Source organism: Pseudopodoces humilis, chromosome 2 (genome assembly GCF_049639895.1).
Source record: "Pseudopodoces humilis isolate 2021_Gansu_Grassland_sample_001 chromosome 2, ASM4963989v1, whole genome shotgun sequence".
Taxonomy (NCBI): Eukaryota; Metazoa; Chordata; class Aves; order Passeriformes; family Paridae; genus Pseudopodoces; species Pseudopodoces humilis.
Window position 1 is genome coordinate 40,361,363 of NC_142201.1, and position 21,085 is coordinate 40,382,447.

General features: G+C 38.6%; 1 protein-coding gene across 1 annotated transcript in view; it reads left to right on the forward strand.

Annotated features, from left to right (window-relative positions):
• The window catches only part of ABCC4 (ATP binding cassette subfamily C member 4 (PEL blood group)), a 142,235-nt gene that overhangs the window by 13,653 nt on the left and 107,497 nt on the right, over positions 1–21,085 (forward strand). Inside the window, exons 3-11 of the mRNA XM_005516443.3 lie at positions 1,316–1,436; positions 2,067–2,285; positions 6,466–6,555; positions 6,889–7,052; positions 11,071–11,196; positions 13,935–14,184; positions 15,799–15,903; positions 20,069–20,158; positions 20,515–20,706. Coding sequence (XP_005516500.2) covers positions 1,316–1,436; positions 2,067–2,285; positions 6,466–6,555; positions 6,889–7,052; positions 11,071–11,196; positions 13,935–14,184; positions 15,799–15,903; positions 20,069–20,158; positions 20,515–20,706 — 1,357 coding nt within the window. The remainder of the gene's footprint in view (positions 1–1,315; positions 1,437–2,066; positions 2,286–6,465; positions 6,556–6,888; positions 7,053–11,070; positions 11,197–13,934; positions 14,185–15,798; positions 15,904–20,068; positions 20,159–20,514; positions 20,707–21,085) is intronic.

The window sequence follows — 21,085 nt, forward strand, 5'->3', positions numbered from 1 at the left end:
CCCAGTAGTTTGATTGGGATTAGTGACTCCTCAAGAAGCAAAAAAAATCCAGAAGCGAAAGGTTATGGCTAAATCTGACATCACCCTGCTCTGGATAAGTTAACTGAAGAAAGAGGGTTGGTGATAAGCTTGTAGGAGTTGCTGCTTTTGATGTCTTTGTAGCTGGAGAGCTTTGCCAAATTCCATGGTTGTGTCTTGAAGCAGTTCAGGGACTTGGCTGTAGGGGAGGATGGACTTTTTACAATGATTTTTATAGTAAAAGCACACACTTGCAGGAGTCAGGAAATTATAGAAGAAAAAAATGAGTGTTTTTTAATTCTTTAGTGTACTTGACCAAGAAGCAGAGAATATAATTCATAAGTAGCTGCCTCTGGAAGCAGGCTTTTCTCTTGAGCCAAGAAATCCCATGGAACCTACACAGTTTGTGTTTTCAAAGCATGTAGACAATAACTCTGTAATTCTTGTAACAATAAAAAAGATGGTTTAAAAAAAATGTTCTTATCTGTATGCTTTGAACTTTTGTGCCTTGTTGCAAAATAGTTGGCTTTCATGCCTTAGACTCATTTCACCCCTCAAACTATCAAGGTCAGAGGTTTGGCAGAAAACACTTAGCCTTCAGAAGAAAGGGGGAGGATCCTGTCTGACAGCAGTGTGTTTTAAGGAGTCTGCTTAAATTGTGATAATTTTTTGTTAAAATCATACTGGCTATTACTGTCTTTGGTTTTTATGTGAACAGATTGTGTCCTACTTGTGGGCAGACGTGGTAATGGAAAGGTCTTTGCTGCTCTGCTGAGGAATCCTTACCTTCAGAGAGGTGTGCAGAGGGTTGGGTGACAAAATCCTCATCCTCTGATGTGGCAGAAAAAAAAAATAGGGCCAGACATGGGAAAGGGTTGGGCATCAAAACCTCTCTGGGGAAGCACAGAGCATATGGCTAAAGTCACTGCTGCCTCAGTTTACTCCGTGGTCAGGAGATTGTATGATAGTGGGCTCATAAGTAAGGTGAGTGGTGACTGTCTGAACTGAGAGGAGAAGAAATAAAGGGAGGGTTCCTCATCAGCAAATGTGTCAAGGTCGATAATAGTCAAGAGTGGTGAGTTGTTTGTGATTGACCAAGAGCAAATAGGCCTATAATACTAAGTGCCAAGTGTTTATGTGAATGAGAAGACATTATTATCTTTAATTCCTTTTGTTTTATTAGATTTTATTAAGGTGATCAGGACAATCTGGCTGTTAGTCTGAAAGTGTTTTGTTTTAGGTAATTGCCTTTTGATTTTACTTTTGTCCTCCAACATATTTGCACTTTGTTTGTCAGGTACTGGGATAAAGAGGTGCAAAAAGCAAAAAAGAGAGGAAAAACACCACATTTAACAAAAGCCATTATTCTGTGTTACTGGAAATCCTATTTAGTTTTTGGAATTTTCACAGTGATTGAGGTAAGTGGTGTAAAATGTCACAGGACCTACTTCTTGGCTAACAGCAATGTGAAACTTCTCCTCTTAGATTGCAGGAAACGTACTGGTAACTTGACTGCTCAGAGAACCTGGTAGTGTTCTCAGAAAGGTAAAAGAGCTATAGCCCTGCAGAGACTGAAAAAACTGAGTCATAACTGCAGGATTATGGAACAGAGAGCTCATTTGAGTGCATTATTTTTGAGACATCACAAACAATTGACTTGCTTTGTAAGGCTTATCTGTATTTTATGTGTCTGAGTGGGGTGCCCAGTAGAGGACTTTCTGCTCTCTCTCTAAGTGGCTCTAAAGGACACATGGCATTTTAAAAAATGGAAGTGTAATACATACTCGTGCAATTTTTATAACATCAAAGGGTTTTTTGGTAATTGAGAGAGTTCTCTTTGAAGTTCCAGCTACATTTTAATGTGGAACATGTTTCTTTTGGATTATGTGTTGATAAAAATTGGCTTGACACTTTAGAGCGCAATAAAGACAAAATAATAAGGGATATGACTTGAGGCAGTACTTGGCTCTTCTTTGCCTGTTTACAGACTTTGTTAGCATGGTATGATATGAAGTTACTAATACTTTCCCCTTTTCCTTCTCTTTCAGGAAACCCTCAAAATAGTTCAACCAATTATTTTGGGAAAAATTATTGAATTTTTTGAAAATTCTCAAAAAGAGGAAGATTTGAGTTACGCATATTACTGCGCAGGTGCTCTGTCTGTGTGCACGCTTATTCTGGCTATAATGCACCACTTATACTTCTATCATGTACAGCGGGCTGGCATGAAGCTGAGGGTAGCTATGTGCCACATGATTTATCGGAAGGTAAGCAGACCTGTTCACAGCTATATTTTGTATTTGGCAGCTGTTCTGTTAGGGGAGTTTAAAAATGCAGTTATTTATTATGCTCGTGCCTGCAATTCCATTGAAGTTACTCATTTGTAGAGACCTAATGCATGCGGAATATGTCAGGCCTTAGATGTACGCATGTGGCTTTGCTTTCTCTTTTTGCTGAGGTGTCTGGATGACACCTTCAGGCCTGCCTAGTGAAGGTGGTGAGTCAAATAGCCCTAAAGTGTTGGAGAAGCTGCTTTTTTTGCCTCCTGCTGCTGTTGGGGAGGAGCCCCCCCATTTCTCTTGGACGTGTTGTGTGCAGCATAGAGCAGGAGAGAGCTCCCAGGAAATGCTGGCAGCTACTCAGCCTTGCAGTTTGATCTCGGGGGAGGACGTGGTGCTTGGATGTCACCATATGCTGCAGCACTCTCAGTCTCCTGGGAACTGCTTTGTTGTCCAGGTTTCTTCCCACCCCTGCTGTGGTTAATGGCAGGAGTTATTTATATTTTATTCCATCAGTGCTGTAGAACTAGTAGTAGGTTGTCTCCTTTGCAGATCAGAGGCTGCTCCCCTCCCTTGCGGCATCCATCAGGTTCCCTCAGGGAGTGGCAGCAGGTCTGTGGAAGTGCTACTTCACCCTCCAGGCAGGCAGGGACGCTTGGCGTCTTCACCTTTAGTATCTCTCATGTTTGAGGGGGAAGAGAGAGAGGAGCAGACAGAGGAGAATCAAAAGTTCAGAATCAAGTGGAATCCTAAAGGCAGGGAGATAGAGTTTTGTATTACCATTTACTGATTTTACTGTGGGAGTACTGAAGCCCTCCACTAAATCCAGTGAAATGTGAGAAGGGGTGAGCTGTGGCTTCTATGCTGTCCCTGTCCTGATCAAGAAATAGCTGTCCTGAACTACAGATGGAGTTGAGGCTGCTGTCAGAGGGAAAGTGGAGCAACAGGAGTTGAGTTTTAGCTGTAGGAGGGATGAAATGCTCTCTTTGATCTGCTCTGGGCAGCAAACAACTGAGCAGTGAGCCCTAGTTCACTCTTCTGAAGCTGTTGCCAATACCCAAACTGTGAGTCTGTCTGCTTCCGAGCAGGAAATCTCTGCTGAGAATGCTGAAAGGAAAAATGCCCCATCTTTCTATCTTCAGTGCTGCTGGAATAGTGACCCTCAATTTCAGACCTCAGCAAAGAAGTTTAATTGAAGAATCAAGACCACAGTTTCTTTGGAACGTTAAGAAGTCCACATTATTTTAACCATTAAACATAGGTTCCATTAACTTAACACCAGCACTTGTGCTACTGGCGTAGGTCATGTGAAGTTTTTGGACAAAGCAGTAAATTGAGGGGAGTAAAAACGTCCTCATTTTAAGTGGTGATTACTTTTCATACACACATTTCTTCTCTTCCTCTTTTGATACTTCGGAAAGGATCCTCTGGGAACTTGGCTCTAACATGGCACAATGTTTTCTTGTACATAATCATCTCTCTAAGGTATTAATTTACCTAACAGATTATCAAAACTAAATTAATGCAAGACGTATATAGTGATGGTGTTTGTTGCTGGGTTGATAGTGGCTTAGGAGCTTGGAAAACAAATATTTGTAATATGCACGCTTGTTTCTAGAGATGGGATTAAATGGAAAATTAATCTGCCCTCGTGTTTACTTCTGAGAGTGAGAGTTGAGGTAACAGCAGAACATTGACAAACCTTTCTAATAATTTATCTTCATTATGTGCTACTTATAAATAGGTCATATTTTCTCTTTAACCTCATACAGGCTTTCAAAAGAAACCTGGGTGTTTATTTACCAGCACTTTAGCAGAGTTTGTTAATTGCTGTAGAAAATAAAATCTTGGATTTGTAAGGATAAATAGATTGGATATGAGAGCATTCTTAACACAGAACTTCAAGTGTTCATAATTAAATTTTAGACCCTTTTTCATTTACTGGAAAGTTCAAATCTAATTTGCAAAGACCCTGTATTCAAACTTTTAAGAAGTTTTGTTACCAGTAAGAAGTATTAGTGATGCACATAGAAAACTTGTAACAAAAATGAAAATGTAATCTGTCTCGTGTGGACTTGGAACTTAGTTTTTAAATCAAAGGCTACTTTCGGGAAACTGGTTTTTGTTGTATTTTTTTTAAGACTTAGCTTTTAGAAATTCTTTGAGGTCAGTGTTCTGACTTTAGCTGGGATGGAGTTAGTTTTCCTCAGCTCATATGGGGCTGTGTATAGATGTAGTAAAAAGAGGAAGGTACCAAACCAGGACTTTTTGGTAGAAATTGGTTATGAAAGTAAAACTGCTACTTTGCAGTCAAGGCAGATCCATTCAGCCAGGAAAATGCAAGGCTTATTTCACTTAAAAACAAAAGAAAAACAATCAAAACCAAGAAGGAAGCAAGGAAATACTAAAACTGCATTGCCACTGACAATGGGAATGGCTGCCTCTTCCCTGAGAAGACAAATCGGTCACAGATGAGCATGCTCTTTTGGCTCAAATGTTTGTGTGGTTCCTCCTGAAACTGTCTTGGTCAAAATGACGTGGACTCATAGAATCATATTAAAACTGTTTTTGCTGCTTATGTAGAAATAGCTAGGAAGAAGTCTGGAAGCTGATTGTGTGGCAGGTCCAAGACAGACCCAGGCTATAGGCCACGAGCAAGACACTGGCGTGGTCTTCTGATTGTTCAGGTCAACCTCAGGCAGCAAATACATTGTACAAGAGGTGCTGTAAACACATCCTGATGGGAAATGTCTCCAAACATGAATCATGTGAACTCCTGTTCTTATGATCTGTGGATTTCTAGCAGCTTTTCTCAGAGCTTACCAACCTCAACGTGTGGTGTGGAGCAAATATGACAGCAGCAGGCAGCTACCTGGGGGATGTCAGGTGGATGAGAGACACGTGGCTGAAGACAGGGAATGAAGCAATAATTTTCTCAAATAACTAAATCTGATCTTTCATAAACCCAGTATCCTACATTTATTTTTTTGGAGTGTCGGAGGAATTAGTGGAGTTTTAATTTCTGCCTGCTGGTTTCAATGAAGTTAGAGTTGGGGTTTTCTCTGTGATTAACAATACCTTTCTAACACAAAAGTGAGGTGCAAAAAATATAAGGAACCTTGTTTGAAATGATGCTTTGAATAGTACTTTGATGGCTGATGTTCTTGTATTTGTTTCAAAATGCTGGAGCAATTTTTGAAACAATGAGTGCTCTTCAGGTTTGATTATTGGTTAGAAAGGAGCCCTAATAATGTTTGGAGAGGGAGAAGTAGATGTGCACTGCCTAAAAATGTGAAATGTTTTTGAGGAGTGAACCATTTCTGTACAGAAAAACATCTAACATGCTTTATATATATTTTTTTTAACTTGTGCTGCAAACCTATGTTTTCCTTCTAGTAGGTGTCGAAGAAAGCTGGGTGTGTTATCAGTATTTTTGAGGAATTTCAGTTTGGATCTTTACAGTAAGGTTCAGACTGCATATTTCCATATGTGATTTTTTGGGTGGGGATATTTTGTAAACATATTATTTTCTACTGACTAACTTCTTTATTAATGTATAAAAATACTTGATATTTAATCTTGCTGTTTTTCATAGCATGTGCTAAACTTAATTTTATATAATTCATATACGATTTTTCAAGAGTTAGTGAATTGTAAAGGGACACTCTGATTGACAAAGATTAATAATTTTATTAATAACTTGAGGGGTTTTTGCCTTCTGTCAGATAACACGTTCAAAACAGAATGCTTGCAATTGGCCTGTTCTGACTTTAATCTGGCCTTCAGGTGGAATTTTCTGTTCCTGTTTTGTACAGATGCTCACAGTGAGGGGGAGAACAGTGCACATGGAAATTTACAGCTCTTTTGCTTAGTGACTTGCTGTGTTGGTATTTTCATATTTTTAATCACTTCAGACATGAAGATAGGGAGTTTTTATTCTCACAGTCCTTCCCTTGACCTTTTTTTTTTAATACTCTTTTCTTTGGGACTTTGTTTAGGATATTTAGTCTAACCCTTATTTTATCTAAGCCCCCAGTGCTCTCAGGCAAAAGCTGAGATGTGCCTTCAGCTTTAGGCCTGGTACTGTATTTATGTATTGAATCTTGTGTGTACAGGTGTACTGTGCTTTATAAGCTGTGATAATTTGAGGTTGTTCTGAATTTTTTAGGCACTTCGTCTCAGTAATGTAGCTATGGCGAAAACTACCACTGGTCAAATAGTAAACCTGCTGTCAAATGATGTGAACAAATTTGATCAAGTAAGAAGCATTTTACAGATCTTTTCAAGGGGCTGGAGAAATTGTGGGGTTGGAATTAAGAAAGTTTTGTTTAAAATTGGTGATTAAATGTTTATAATGAACATTTCTTCTAGATGTTTCTTAAACATAGAATATTTTGTGTTGGAAGGGACCTTAAAGACCATCTAATTTCAGCCCCCTGCCACAAACAGGGACACCTTCCACTAGCAGGTTGCTGATAGCCCCATCCAACCTGGCCTTGCCACAGGCAGAAATACTTCCTAAGTGTTACTAGAGGTTTAATTTGTTAGGTAAGGTCAAAAGCTAATTTTTGATTCTTAACTATTTGTTTAGGTAACAATTTTCTTGCACTTCTTGTGGGCTGGACCACTTCAGGCTGTAGCAGTAACAGTACTTCTCTGGACACAAATAGGCCCATCATGTCTCGCAGGAATGGCAGTTCTGATTATTCTTCTCCCTGTGCAGACCTGCATTGGGAGGCTTTTTTCTTCCCTCAGGTAAGGCTGCATGTTTTGAGTTGTAGCTGTTTTCTGTGCTGGGTTTTAAAATGTGCATATTGGGTGGAGGCAGAGTATCAGCTTGTGTCTGGGGATATTTTTTGCAGTGTCTTTTATCTTTGCTAATGTTTTTTATAGTTGCTAATATGAGATGTCTGAATTCCAGATTATGGACTTGAAGTGGTCTGTCTTCCAAACATGCTGGAAATATCTGCTACTCATTAGCTGTCTAGTACATTGAAAGAGTCTGATTATTTGTGTAGCTACCTTGCTGTAGATTGTGGCACAGAATTGTGAAACTTAAGCTTTGCCTTCCTGCAGTGATTCTTGGGGGGTGGTTACTCCACAGGGCATGTAATCAGCCCTTCTCTGTGTGGCTTACTGGGGTGATACAGGAGTAGCAGCAGAAAGCTCTGGAAGTTTCTTGTTCAAAGATCTTGCTCTCTCTCCTGCTTGACTAAGATTCAGAGAGAAAAAAGGGGAAGGAACTGAGAGACAAGGGAAAAAAAATTGATCATGGTGGTTTTGATACCAGCTATGAGGTTTCCAGCTGCAAGGTTCTAGGCTGTGGAGATAAGAGTTTGAAGTAATTTTTCATTATCAGACAAATTTAATTTGTTTTTCTATAACTTTGTCCTAAAAAAACCCAGCAAGACTTGCTTCTGATGGGATTGTTGAGGCAAGTTCTTGCATCCCAGTTTTCTGTTTCATGTGTAATTAGCCATGCTTAACTTACATTATGACTTTATAAAAGGCTCTTACATCTAATTGGAAATATTTTGATGTTCTTTTACTCTGTACACATTTGCTTAGGAGCGTTGGGCATCTTTCTTTGCATCTTTTGCTGAATGAGTTCCTCTTAGGTCTTTGGATAAGTAAAATTTCTTTAAGTGAGTTACTGTTTGGTTTTTTTCAAGTTTTATTTCAAGAAAAAATTTCTAGGCATACTAAGCCTGGCATTGCTGTTGTATGGCCAAGTATGAAGAGAAAGATGAGAATTACGACATGAAAACAACTCACAGACCTCTTCATTTGTAACCAGTGTAGTAGTCTTAAGTCATTACATTTGTGTGCTGTTTCTCAAATAATGTTCAAGGGCTGTTTCTCAAATGATCCATTCAGAGTTTTCTGTCAAATTCTAAGGGCTTTTCTTTTTATGATATAGCCTGTTTGTAGAACACTTACTATAGGTTCTTAGGTGCGTATTTTCACTGCATGTGAAATATGCATACATAAGTATCTAGTTACCTGATTGTTGTTTTTCATTAGTTCTAAGTTTTTGAGGTTTGAGTCAATAATTAAAATACCTAGTGCTCAGCTGGTGCTTTATCTGTGGGGGCAGGCTTTAATATCCCAGTTTTACAGATGGGAAACTGAGGCAGAGATAAGTGGACTTGTCCAGGGTCAGACAGTAGGGTGACAAAAATCTCTTTCTTGAAGGTACATATTTTAAAAATAAATCAGTGGCAGTGTAACAGTGCTTGAGGTTTTTTATCCATTCAGTTGCAGCCATTTGTTTGGATGCAGTGCAAGGGAAAGAATTTGTTAACTAGACAAGCTTCTGCTTGTGTCCATGTGCACAGATCATTTTCTTTGTGAACAGAAACGTGCAGTGAACAGGAGTTAATGGTAAAACTGGAATAGATTTTAGCTCTGTAATGATGAGTGTGTTCACATGGCAGTTGCTGGGAATCTTCATGGATTTAAAGAGAGCAGCCTATGAAGAAGTAATTTAAGGATTAAAGCTTTTGCTAAAATCCAAGCATGCTCGGTGTGGCAGTTAATTTGTGCTATTATTCAGCATTATTCTTGTGACTCAGTCGCATAAACACGCATTCACACCAGTTCATGATGCAGCCATTGGCCTCAGTGCTCTGGGAGTCTGCAGATGTGGATTCAGTATCCTGTGGAATGGCATCCACTGTACTTTGCAGGATTGCTTTTACTTGCACAAGTACAAGAAGTTTTGGAAAATACATGACCTAATATATTATTTGGAAAACAGTTCAGTTATTGGGCTCAAGACCATTTATATGTATTTTATTCACAAGAGCTGGATGCTTCCATTGCTTAGTCATGCAACTGGGGTATTTTTATTTCAAGTCCTTTTTCTAAAAGATAAAAACTGTGTCTAACTGCTGTGTCAGACATAATTAAAACCCACCAAATATGCCTTGTGAAAGCAAAAAGGAATTTTGTAGCATGCTTAATTTAGAATGGTTTTTAGTATCATAGAGGAGTCTTCTCAGACAAAAGATTTTCAGGTCCTTTCTTATTGCTCTCTTGACATGCTATGGGAGCATGTATTGGACTGATCTGTTTGTACTCTGAAGTTAGTATTTTTAATACCAGGGACATGTTTTTCTCTGTGGTAATTTACCATCAATGCACTGGATATCTCTATACTTGATTTGATATCACTGTGTCTGTGGCTTCTGGTATGTACGTACAAAATATGCTTTTTGCAAAGAAGGGGAGTGTAACTTAAATTACAAAAAAGACCACTCCCCCAACCTCTTGAGCATTTTAAAGCAATTTGAAATAGGATGGTTACTATGATGACATTTCAACAGGAAAGCTGAAAAATTTGTTTGTGAGAACTGCAGCCTTTTTTGATTCACACCATTTTAAAAAAAGAAACCTCTGTTAACTTTGTTATTTTCTGTCATTGTCAACTTTCTATTATGTGGAGACCAAGCCTGGAAGTTAGGTGACTTCCAGGATTGTAGGCGAGAATTGTTTGCTGCTGCAGAGACAGGAGCAACACGTACTAATTTTGCCTTTTCTAGTGGTGGTGTGTGTACGGGGAAGAAATGAGTTATTACATTCTTTAAGAAATTGTTTTTCTGTTACTGTTTCTGTTTGAAAAAGGAAAAGATGAAGTAGCAAAGGTAATCTCATTCCACATTGGTGTGGTTAGTTTAGACTACGTTATTTTCCTCAGTGTTATTAAGAATCCGTGATTGCATTAGGGCCAAGTTTCTAAATGCCTTTTGTCAGTTCCCTTGAATAAATATTTTTTAATACCCTGCTTCAGCCATCCTAGCATTTATGGAACGCTGGTGCTGAGAAGTTTTTTTAAAATCACGAGTAGGTACTTGAAATTCTTTCAACTTGCGTTGTATAATTACGGTGATTTCTTCCAGTGTGTGAGAGAAATCTTACAGGGGACAGGTTAAGCTGAGAAAGCCCAGTCACCCCTTCTAAAAAGATTTGAATTTTTTTTTAATGAGCTCTGAAACTTAACTTTCATTAGTGTATGCAAAAATAAGTAATTTGGCAGGTACAGGTATGTTTTAACAAAAGTAAGGTCATAGCTCTCCATGTGCAAACTGTTTGTCTACATGAATGAATTCAGAATTACAGTGGGATCTATTAGCATGATTTATGCATTCATTTTGTGGCTTCTAAATTTCAATGTTTTTTCCCTAATTAAAACTGTGACTTTATTATTTAATAATACATATTTTCCATTTTTTCCATCAGTGCAAACATAGTGTGGGTCTAAAATAGATATACTTAAATTAGTGTTAATTATAATTAATGCTTAAATAATATTTTTTTTTTTTTAAGAAACCATATCTAGATTATCTAATGAATTATAGCTCATGTGCTGTGTAATCTCTCTTTCAACTGCAGTTAATCCTAAAAAGTCACAAATGAGGCCAATTTCTTTGACAACATCAAACGAACTTTATGACAAGGGTGGTTGTTTTTGCATTTTGAAATATTTTTAAAGTGATTTTCTGATTTTTGTTTAGTTCTAAATGCAATAAACAACAGATATGTTGTTTAATACTGTGTGTATTTAATACAGTTCCCTGAGAACTAAGAATGCAAACATATCAAGTCTGCCTGCTGTGTGTCAGCTTTAAGATCTTCAGGAAAACCCTTCAATGCAGTTACAGTTTTGTGAATCGTCTTTGCAAATAAAAGCAAAAACTTTGTAAATATGTTATGCGATCATAGATGGTCTTTTTTAGGGAATCTGAGAATTTTTCCTTTGTCCTATTTTCAGAAGCAAGACAGCTGCCTTAACAGATGTCAGGATTAGGACCATGAATGAAGTGATAAGCGGTATGAAGATAATAAAGATGTACGCTTGGGAAAAATCATTTGCGGAACTTGTGAATGGTTTAAGAAGGTAATCTTGGAAAGAGACATCTTAATGTATGACCAGTGTAATTTTCCATTTTTTACATGTGAACAAGTGCTTTATTTTGTGCTTTAAAATGCAGTTTCCTTGCACTTTTTGGGTTGTTTTTTTTAAATTTTATATGGCAGGAGTGGAGGAATGAAGATACATTCTAAGGGAATAAAAAATTCAAAAAATCCTCAAAAACTTGAATAATTCAGGCTTTTTTATGCTTCCTTTAACATTTGTGTTCAAAACAAGCAACTAATAATCTGTAGCAGTTGTAATGCAGCAGTTTCATCCTCCTTTTATGCATTTTATTACTCAAGCCACCTGGGAAAGGTAGAAGGGAGGGAGACAGTAGATCAGAAATTCCCTTGTTATTCAACTGGCAAGGCCAGCTGAGTTTGGTATCCTAAGACATTCATTTCAGCGATTCTTTGACATCAGATTAAAACATATTAATATGTTTGATTTTCAGTCAGTATTTTCCCTTTTACTTGACACTAACAGCATTCAGTACTAAAGGGTAACTGTAGGGTGCATATTTCTTATAAACTGATTTTCATGTCATGTCCCTCTCCAACATACAAATAGAAAATTGTTATCCTGCTGCAGATTATCTGACTCTTTTGTTTTTAATGTTTTATTTTGAAAATCCTTTTCTTAAAAGGAGTTTTCTTCCTTTTCATCCATGTGCAGGCTTGAAAAATTGCAAATGTTCACTGAGATGTTTCTTCACACGCAGATAATTGTTGGATTCTATTATCTGTTGGATTATAGGATAATGTGCTCTTTGAATGTTCATGACTGATGGGAAGCTTTAGTGTCTTGCATGGAGCCAGAGAGGATATTTGTTCATTGAGAGCTTCCTCAGTGGATGTATTCACATCACTAAATTTTAGATTTCCATCTTCAACACCTCATTAGGATTAGAGGCTTCCTTTTTAATGTTGGGAAGAAGTAAGATCTTCCAGAACACATCTTGAACCCTCTTTCCTTTCCTGAACTGTGTTGTGGAAAACTACTTAAAACTCCTAAATTTAGCCAGATGCTTTATTGTCCACTATTTCCACATTGCCTCTTGACAGTGGCTAAGATGCCATCTGAACTCCTCCGTTGCTCTTTTTTCTCGTGTCTGTCCGTATTAGTTTCCTTTTATGTAAGTTTGCGCCTCAAGACAATGTAATATATTATATGCAGCCTGCAGGTAGGCTGTAATTTATCTGGTATTTATGGAGAGCAGCACAAAAAACTTGCCGATGAGACACAGATAATGAGCGGATTATTAAGGATTATTAAAGAGTGGGAAAAGAGTTTCATCCAGGCTTGTAGAAGTAATTGAATTAGACCAAATTCAAATAGTTTACATACAAATGTTCCTTCTCTGTACTCTGGAGGAGATCAGAGATTGTGAACCCTTAAGCTGAAAAAATAAGTCTTTGAAACTCTTTAAAAGTCTGTCACTTCAGCCAATTTGGCAAGTGTAGTGGGAAAGTTGCTTAACTAGTTTTCCAGTAGTGCATCCTGCATCCTTTTCTTCATTTAGTGATTGCTTAATTTACTTCAAATTGTATAATCACAACCTGAGTTTCTAATGTTAATGTATAGTTCCAAGTGGAAAGTGATCAAAATTATTAAGATTTTCCCTAAGAATTGCCAGAATATGTTGAAAGAGAAATCAGGAATTGTTTTGGGATTTTATATTTGATAGAGTTAAGCAGACAAAAAGTAGACAATATGGCGAAGGAGTAAGTTGTGGTTCTCTTGATAAAGAAGAATGATTATATTAGTAAGGAGATACGCCTGATAGCATCCACATCATAGTAGATGATAGTGCAGTAACATTTTGAGGATTGGACTTGTTGAGTCATTTAGAAGTGGAAACTGCAGTTTAACTGAAATGGAAATTGAGAACAAACGCATCAGCAGCTTTTCAGTTGCTGGAGGGAGACTTCAGTGTCTGCGCAGTACTTCAATCACTATTCAGTTTGGGCAGAACAATTGACCTCACAGATCAGTATTTTCTTAATTTATGAACCAGAATTCCTAGAGCAAAAGAAGCCAGGAGCAGGGTCCAAACTGGGAAGGATTTAGACTGAGATGAAAAGAAGTACTCTAAATCCTGTGATATAGTTTGAGGAGCAGCAGCTGAATAATGACAGATACTTTGGCCATGGGCAAACTCTTGATCTTCTGGAAATTGCTGTTTTTTTTCGACTGCAGAGTATGTGTTGGTCTTGTCATAAGTTTTGTGACTGAACTCTACTGGGTTTTGATATTGGAAGGATAAGGAGTTGGTGGGTGCTTGGCCTTTATACAGGTTTTTTTCCCCTCTTTGCATGCAGCCCAAAAATATTTGAAGCAGATTAGAATCTGAATTAAAAAACTAGATTGACTAGAGAAGAAAAAAATAGTGCGTTAGTTTTCTGACTCTGAGAAATAGTTGTTTTCTATAGCTATTAAGATATTAAATATAATGAATTTCTCCTCTGAATTTCCAAGCCTCTTAAATTCTGGTTGGTTTTTTTTGTTTTGTTTTGTGTTGGTTTTTTTGTTTGTTTGTTTTTGTTATTTACCATATAACATGTCTTATTCAGAGTTGTTTGCATAGGAGTTGGGGTGGTGCAAGGGGAGGAGCAAGGATATGAAAGTAAAATCCTGAGAGGGGGTTTCCCTCATCGTATTGTTGAGGGTAGCAGTAATGAGAGAGATTGACGCGATTTGTTTATGTTTTGCATTTTTAGGAAGGAGATTGCCATGGTTATGAAAAGCTCCTACCTCCGAGGACTGAACTTAGCCTCGTTCTTTGTGGCAAGCAAAATAACAGTGTTCATGACTTTCATGGCATATGTACTACTTGGTGAATTAATCTCTGCAAGCAAGGTGTTTGTGGCAGTGTCCCTCTACGGAGCAGTGAGACTCACAGTGACCCTGTTCTTCCCTTCAGCTGTAGAGAGAGTGTCCGAGTCAGTGATCAGCATCCGAAGAATCAAGGTAGCCTTACTGACTAGGAGGGGGTGTGGATTCCTTGTCTTACTCTGCCTTTGTTTTAACGTCACTGACAAATGCAGCCTTACTATGGTTTTGCAGTTTGGGATTTGTAATGAAATAACCTGTTTTGGAAACAGGACGTGGTGTGAGTACAAAAAGTGTGACATGCGCTGTAGGGTAGGCTGAGATGTAGGAGAAAAGTGTGCATGGCAAAGAGGTGTTGCAAATGTTTCTGAAGTAAGAGGAACATGTGTACAGATAGGCAGGCATGCTGGGATTGGGGTTTGAAGAACAAAGCAGGCAGATGGGAGCTATAGGATTCATAATTCACACTGCAGTACCCTGTCACCCATGGAGGACAGATACGAGCCCCAGCTTCTGTCTTGTGGCTGCTTTCAGTGCTGGAGTGAAGACTCAAATTCAGTAAGAATGAGCATTGGTAGTGCCTGGTGCTAACAGAGCAAGAGTGTGTTGTACGCTGTGGACCGCCGTGTTAAAATGCTTGGCTTTTCACTGCCCTCTGTAACAATGTGCACCAGCTGGAGTCTGAGCAGTACCTCTGTGCCTGTAAAAGCCTAGCAGTAATCTCCCTGCCCTCATACAGCTCCTGACATCCTCCTCCTGCTTCCTCTTAGTTACTGCTTTCTGTGAGTGTTCAGCAGCTATCTCACATCTGCAAACTCTTAGCTAATTACTTGTTAACTAGTGTTGGCTTTTATGATCAAGACATTCCTTCTCTTCCCAAAATATTGTCTGCTGCTGCCTGTTTAAGGTCCTTAGACTCTGTGAGTCAAAGGATAAAATAATTCCTTGTGTTTTGTCATAAAACTGTGGTAGCTGTTATCCTTGAAAGTTTTCTGTGGAAATAGCGCCTTTCCTTTCTAAATGTGTTTGGGATATTTATAATCTAGCATCAGGCAAGGTGTGGTAGAAGTGTGGCTATGGTACAAAGTGCACGCTTATGCAAATTGAAGGAATAATTTGCTGACTGGGATGTAATGTAGAAGTGCAGTAGTGAAAGTGCAGTGAGCCAGTTATGCAGATGTAAGCAGGTTTCTTTTTTTGTTAATATCCTGGGCTTTGAAATAAGGAAACATTCAGATAGTGTTCTGTCTTCTATTGGTCACTTGAAGAATACTTAATAGAGACAGAGGACAGCTGTTTACTGTGACCTTGTTACTCTTCCAATGAAACAACATAAGTCTTTGCCATCAAAGCAGTGGAATGAGAAGGTGTGGCAGTGAGGGTTTCACCTCTTCTGCATGGAAAGAGGGTGTTAAACAATTTCAAAAGTTGTCAGTGATTCAAGGAAAGGACAGGACAGGTTCTCAAGATCCATTTCTTTCTGGAATTCTTTATTGAGCAGGTGATTGTTAGAGTCCTTTCCTATTAAATCTGCACTTCTGGATGTTTTTTGGGAGCGAGCATTAGCTAGTTAGAGGTACACTGTTGTAGTTGTGCATTGCTTTGGAAATGTAATTCTTTGATCAGTTTGTAGTTGTTTTTCCCAGTCCCATGATTAATGCTCTGTATGCTGCTTTAAAAAACTGTGTTTGGGTTCCTTTCCCATTCTCAGTCTCACTTTAAGCAAGATCCTCTGCTTCTCTTTTATTGCAGAACTTTCTGATGCTTGATGAAGTCTCACACTTCAAGCCACAACTGCATGGCAATAATGAAAATATCATTCTTCATGTTCAAGATTTGACTTGCTATTGGGATAAGGTAAATTTACTTACATGTTAGGTATATTGGTGCTACTGGCATTTGAAATCTTAAAATGCAGTGTGTGTATGTATAGTGTGCTGATATGTTATGCTCCATCCTTTGAGCTTGAGAATCTTTTCAGTATGTTAAGCTAACTCTGTAGAATAGTACTGAAAATACTATCAAGTGCATCTTAAAAGCAGCTATTTCTTAATACTATACTAAATGAAAAACCTTGCGTTTCTCTGGGAAAATATCTCTTTTTATTAAGCAGGACTGTATTGTGGCTGAGGTACTTAATTTGGAATTAAGGACACACCACACAGCAAGGTGGGCCTGATCATGTGGGGTTTTTTTTGTGAACTGAATGCTTGATCAGTCTATTAGTCTAGAACCAGTACAATATTATGCTTCTCACAACAGATTAGAAAGCTTTAGAGACAAGTCAGCACATATTTTTAGCTCTGTATTTTGGGACTGTTCAGCTGCACATTTTTTCTGCTTAAAATGCACCAAACTCGCCAAAATGGCTAGAAAAAAGGACAATAAACATGTGATAAATTTATTGTATGTCTCTTTTATGGAAGAAAGGCAAAGGTTGACTGTTTCTCTTTAACTTTAATTGCTATGGTAAGCCAGCAATTTGTGATGAATTGCACTATTGCAACCTGCCAGTATCCTCACACAAGAGAGATTTCAGTCTCCATTACAGGTGCTGGAAGCTCTAAAAATGACTTTTGCACATAAATGTAATACAAGTAAGACATCAAGTATTTCCCTTTCTAAACCTTGTTCCCCTACCTGTGCTGTGTCCCAAGGAGGATCAGGTGTGAAAACATATTTGAGGGTCTACTTGCAGCTACTCAGCTGCAAAAGAAAATAGCTATTTTATTCTGCTTTACTTTCTCAGACTTCTCTGTGACATCAATATTTCTGAGGCATTGATCAAGTTTTTAACAATTAATTGATACGAAAGACTTGATTGTGAATACATTCAAATGCAAAATGTAGTGTATTGCTTAGTCTTTGTTTTCTTCTAAAGCTGACTTCAGTACTGCCATTAACAATTTATAGGAAATGTTTGCATAAAGTGCCCATAAAACACTTTTTTTTTTTTTTTGAGTTGTTTATATTGCATAAAGCAGGGTGGCATAACTGGAATTACTGGTTTCTTTCAGTTAAAAAAACCCCAAAACCCAAACCAACAAGCCATCCACAAAACTGTTAATGTAACTTTCATTTTGATATTTAATTGCAGTGTGCATAGGAGAAGAACAGTTCTCTCAGAACTGTTAAGATGTGCTCAGAAAGTTTCTATTATATACTCTTAAAATGATGCAAGATAATTTTATAGATTTGCTCACTGAAAAAAGGGATAAGTTCTGATGGAGATGAGTTATGAAAGGAGTAATATAAATATGTTATCCTTTGTCAAGTAGCAGGCTTAGCTTGCTACCCTGACTAGGTTTCTCAAGACACTTTGGATGTCTGTACAGATACTCTACAGCAGGATAATAATTTTTTTATTATTATTTTTTAGAGATTGTTTCCCAAAAGTGGTACTAAAAAAAAAGAACCAAGTAGCAACCCATGAATCCAAAATCACTTGAAGCAGAAAAGGGATTATTAGCTACACTTTTAGGAAAACAGCCTAACATGGTGTATTACAGTTTCTCAAAAGATAAACAAAACCAATTAATTCCTGGTCACACTTCTGTTTTACTTAGGCAAGTATTACTTTGAGTACCACAGGCTAGTCTGATGCCAGCATGGAACTAGGGATTCTTCAGTACAGCTTTTTACTGTTGTTCCTTGAATTCACAGAACAGTCTGTCTGCTCAACTGAGCAACTTCAGATTTACAGTCAGCATTTGAACAGAAGCCAAATTTATCCCCTGCAATTTTAGTCCTTACATACTTAGAAACCTAAGCAGCATAGTACTTCTATGCAATATATGATTTCTGTATCCCTTAGGTGAGCAGGACTATTTCGTTTTCTTGTCTGTAGGGCGTGTAAGGTCTGCCCAAGCTCACTTAAGGAGTTGCTGCCCCTGAAGGGATCATTCTTGTGTCCTCTTGCCCTTGCAACTCTGTCTGTTGCCTCACTTATTCTGGTTGTTAATGCTGGTTTGTATGACCTTGTGGTGAAGCAGTTTGGAGGGATGAAGCAATAGAAAATGAATCACTTTTAATGAGATTAGCTTTCTGGTAGCTGAGTCCCATGAACAGCACATGCAAGGTTAGGCAGAAGGAGGAAAGCTGGAGACACAGCAAACTGACAGGGCACAGGGGAGCTGGGACATTTGTGATAATGAGCTGTCAGGTGAACTTAACTGCAGTATTAGTCTGTGCACTAATTTAAGTGCCTCAGTTTAGTGCTAAAAATAGATGTGATAAATTCAGGACAAATTGTCTTTAATTATAAGGAATACTATTTTGCAAAAATGTCATTGCCCCTTAGGTACGTGTTGCTGTGCTGTTTGCTTGAATTACTAGTTTTGTGTAGGCTCTATGATAGCTTCCAGTATTGCTTTAGTGTGGCAGTAATAATGTAGGAACTTGTTAAAAATCTTTCTGTAATGTTTTTTTGGCTCTTACGTTATGGTTTTTTTAAATTTTTGATGTGGGTGGAAATGTCTTTGCACTTCTGTGAATACAGAAGCACTGCCTCAAGAGGTCTGAAGAGGAGCCTGTGTGTCTGAGAGCTTATTTTTCTTTCCATCTAGACGTTGATTTAATAAGAGATATTTTCTCTTCCTACAAACTCCGTGTTAAAAAAAAATAGAAAATCTTTGGCTGCCATAAATTCGTAGGGTTCTCCTGACCTTAGCATTAGGTGAGCACCTGAGCTGTGTGCTCTGGACAGAGGAATCAACTTCGGGGTCAGATGCTGCTTGGGGTGGGTGGGGTGGGGTTGTGCAGAGAAAAGGAAAAAAGTCCCGTTGGTGCCACCTCGTGGAAGTTTCCAGTGGCAGCAAAAGTGGTTTAGCAGAGCTGCCCAAGGAGCCGGAGTTCAGCTTCTGGCAGCGTGAGCATCTCATGTGAACAGTGCAGTGAGTCCGAGAGCTCTGGCAGCGGGGCTGCCTGCCGGGGATTTCTCCTGGCACGAGTGAGCACGTGTGTGCTATCCCAGCCATCATAGATGTGGGTTTGTTTCTTCCCAAAAAATTTCAAATGAATTGCAGGCTTCCTCCTTATGTAGTCCCAGAACATTTTTCTTGTTCTTTTGTATGGAGTTAAGCCGATGGCCTTTTCAGCTACTTGAACTTCAAAAAGTGGCTGGAGATATTGAGGTATTCTTAACCTTGCTCTTCTGTTTCTGGAGCTTAAGGCTGTGCTTTTGGCTGGCTCTTTAATCGAAGTACTTGTTTGGGGTTTTTTTAATGCTTATGTTTTACTGCTTGCATGTTCATGTCAGTCATGCTTAGTGTGGGTGAAGTTGCATGTAAAGGCAGATTCTGTTACAAAGGTGTTTTGCTTTAATGAGAGGGAGCTGCACCAGGTCCTTAGAAGTTGCTGTTTAGCATAGCTGTTAAAGACATGAGCATCCTTTCTTTCCACTAGTAGGCATTTTTGCAACCTTGATAGAAGAGGTGCAAAATATGTTGGGAAATAAGCTCATCCATAACTTGAAGGATAGGCATACTGGAAAGGAATGTTAAACAGACAGTCCAAGGGCAGTATGAATGAATATCCAGTGTGCAAGATGAAGTTGTGTGAAATCAAACGGCATGTTTCTGGTTTTACTTTGGATAGAGCCTTGACTAGAGCAAACACAGCCCTGGCTTTCCTGAGGCTCTGAGAGCCTCAGCCCTCCATTTGTCTGTGTGCTTGGAGTCGCTGAGTCTTGTGCTGGGGCTGGGAATGCTGGTGTGGTGGCCAGCGCCCAGCTCGTGTTTCCAAGGCTGCCACTCAGATGAGGAAGCCCTGCTTCTGCTGCCTTTGGCCTCCTTCTTCCTTGAGTGCTATTTTAGCTGTGTTGCATGTTCGTGGTGAAGGATGACGGTCTTTCAAAAGTGTTTGTGAATTACTGAAGAGGCAAAAACCATATGCCTGAAGATACAGTGGGCATATGGGCTGGTAGTTTATAATGATGTATGCACATTGTTTTCTGTTTCTAAGTATTTATTTTGATGGTTTGTGTTTCATTACTGAGAAATCCTGACTTTTTCTCAATTCCCAGAGTTTAGAAACCCCAGCACTTCAACAAATTTCATTTACTGTCAGACGAGGGGAATTACTGGCTGTGATTGGTCCTGTAGGAGCTGGAAAAGTAAGTCTTAATATTTACACCATTTCATGAGGCTTTTGAGTCCATTAAATGTGAAAACTAGAAACCTGAAAATACACAGTTCCTTTATGTATGTAATCACACATTCCACATCAGGATACTGGCATTCAAGATAGGCCAATGTCCTTCAGGGTTGGGAGGAGGTGATGTGGAACTAAACAGTATTTTTTGTGTTGCTTCAAGACTGCATGAAAAGGGTACTAGTGCTTTTCTACCGTTAGCAGTAGTTTGAGACACAAGGTGAAATAGACCATCGTGCCAGTAAACACTGCTCAGTCTCTGTGATGTCTTTTATGCAACCAAACTTTTTAATTTATTTTCTTTTAAATCTTTTCCAGTCTTCGCTCTTAAGTGCCGTGCTTGGTGAACTGCCTAAAGACAAAGGTTTGATAAATGTTACTGGAAGAATTGCCTACGTTTCGCAGCAGCCTTGGGTGTTTTCTGGCACTGTGAGAAGTAATATACTGTTTGACAAGGAATATGAGAAAGAAAAATATGAGAATGTTTTAAAAGTCTGTGCTCTTAAAAAGGTAAGGCTTTCTCTTAGTGTATTTTCTTTCCATGAAGTTTATTTTTATTTTAGTGTTCTTTCAGACCTGTGGTGCATGATGCAATGTATGACGGAATGATGTAAGTAGCTTGTGAAATAACTCCTGTTACTTATCAGAAATTTGCAGTTATTTTTGCCATCCTTGTGTAAGGCATCCTCTTCTGATTCCCAAAACTTTCACTAGGGGGAGATACAGCATGTGTGGAGCGCTAACACATTTGGGAAAAGCTGTTCCCTATTATTTTGTTTCATAATTACATTTTAGCCCTTTTCATGTGTGTTGTGGTAGGGGTGTGTGCAAATGCAGTAAGAGGCAGAACACAAATGATCAAGCTAGCACTCTCTGTGACTTTCATTTT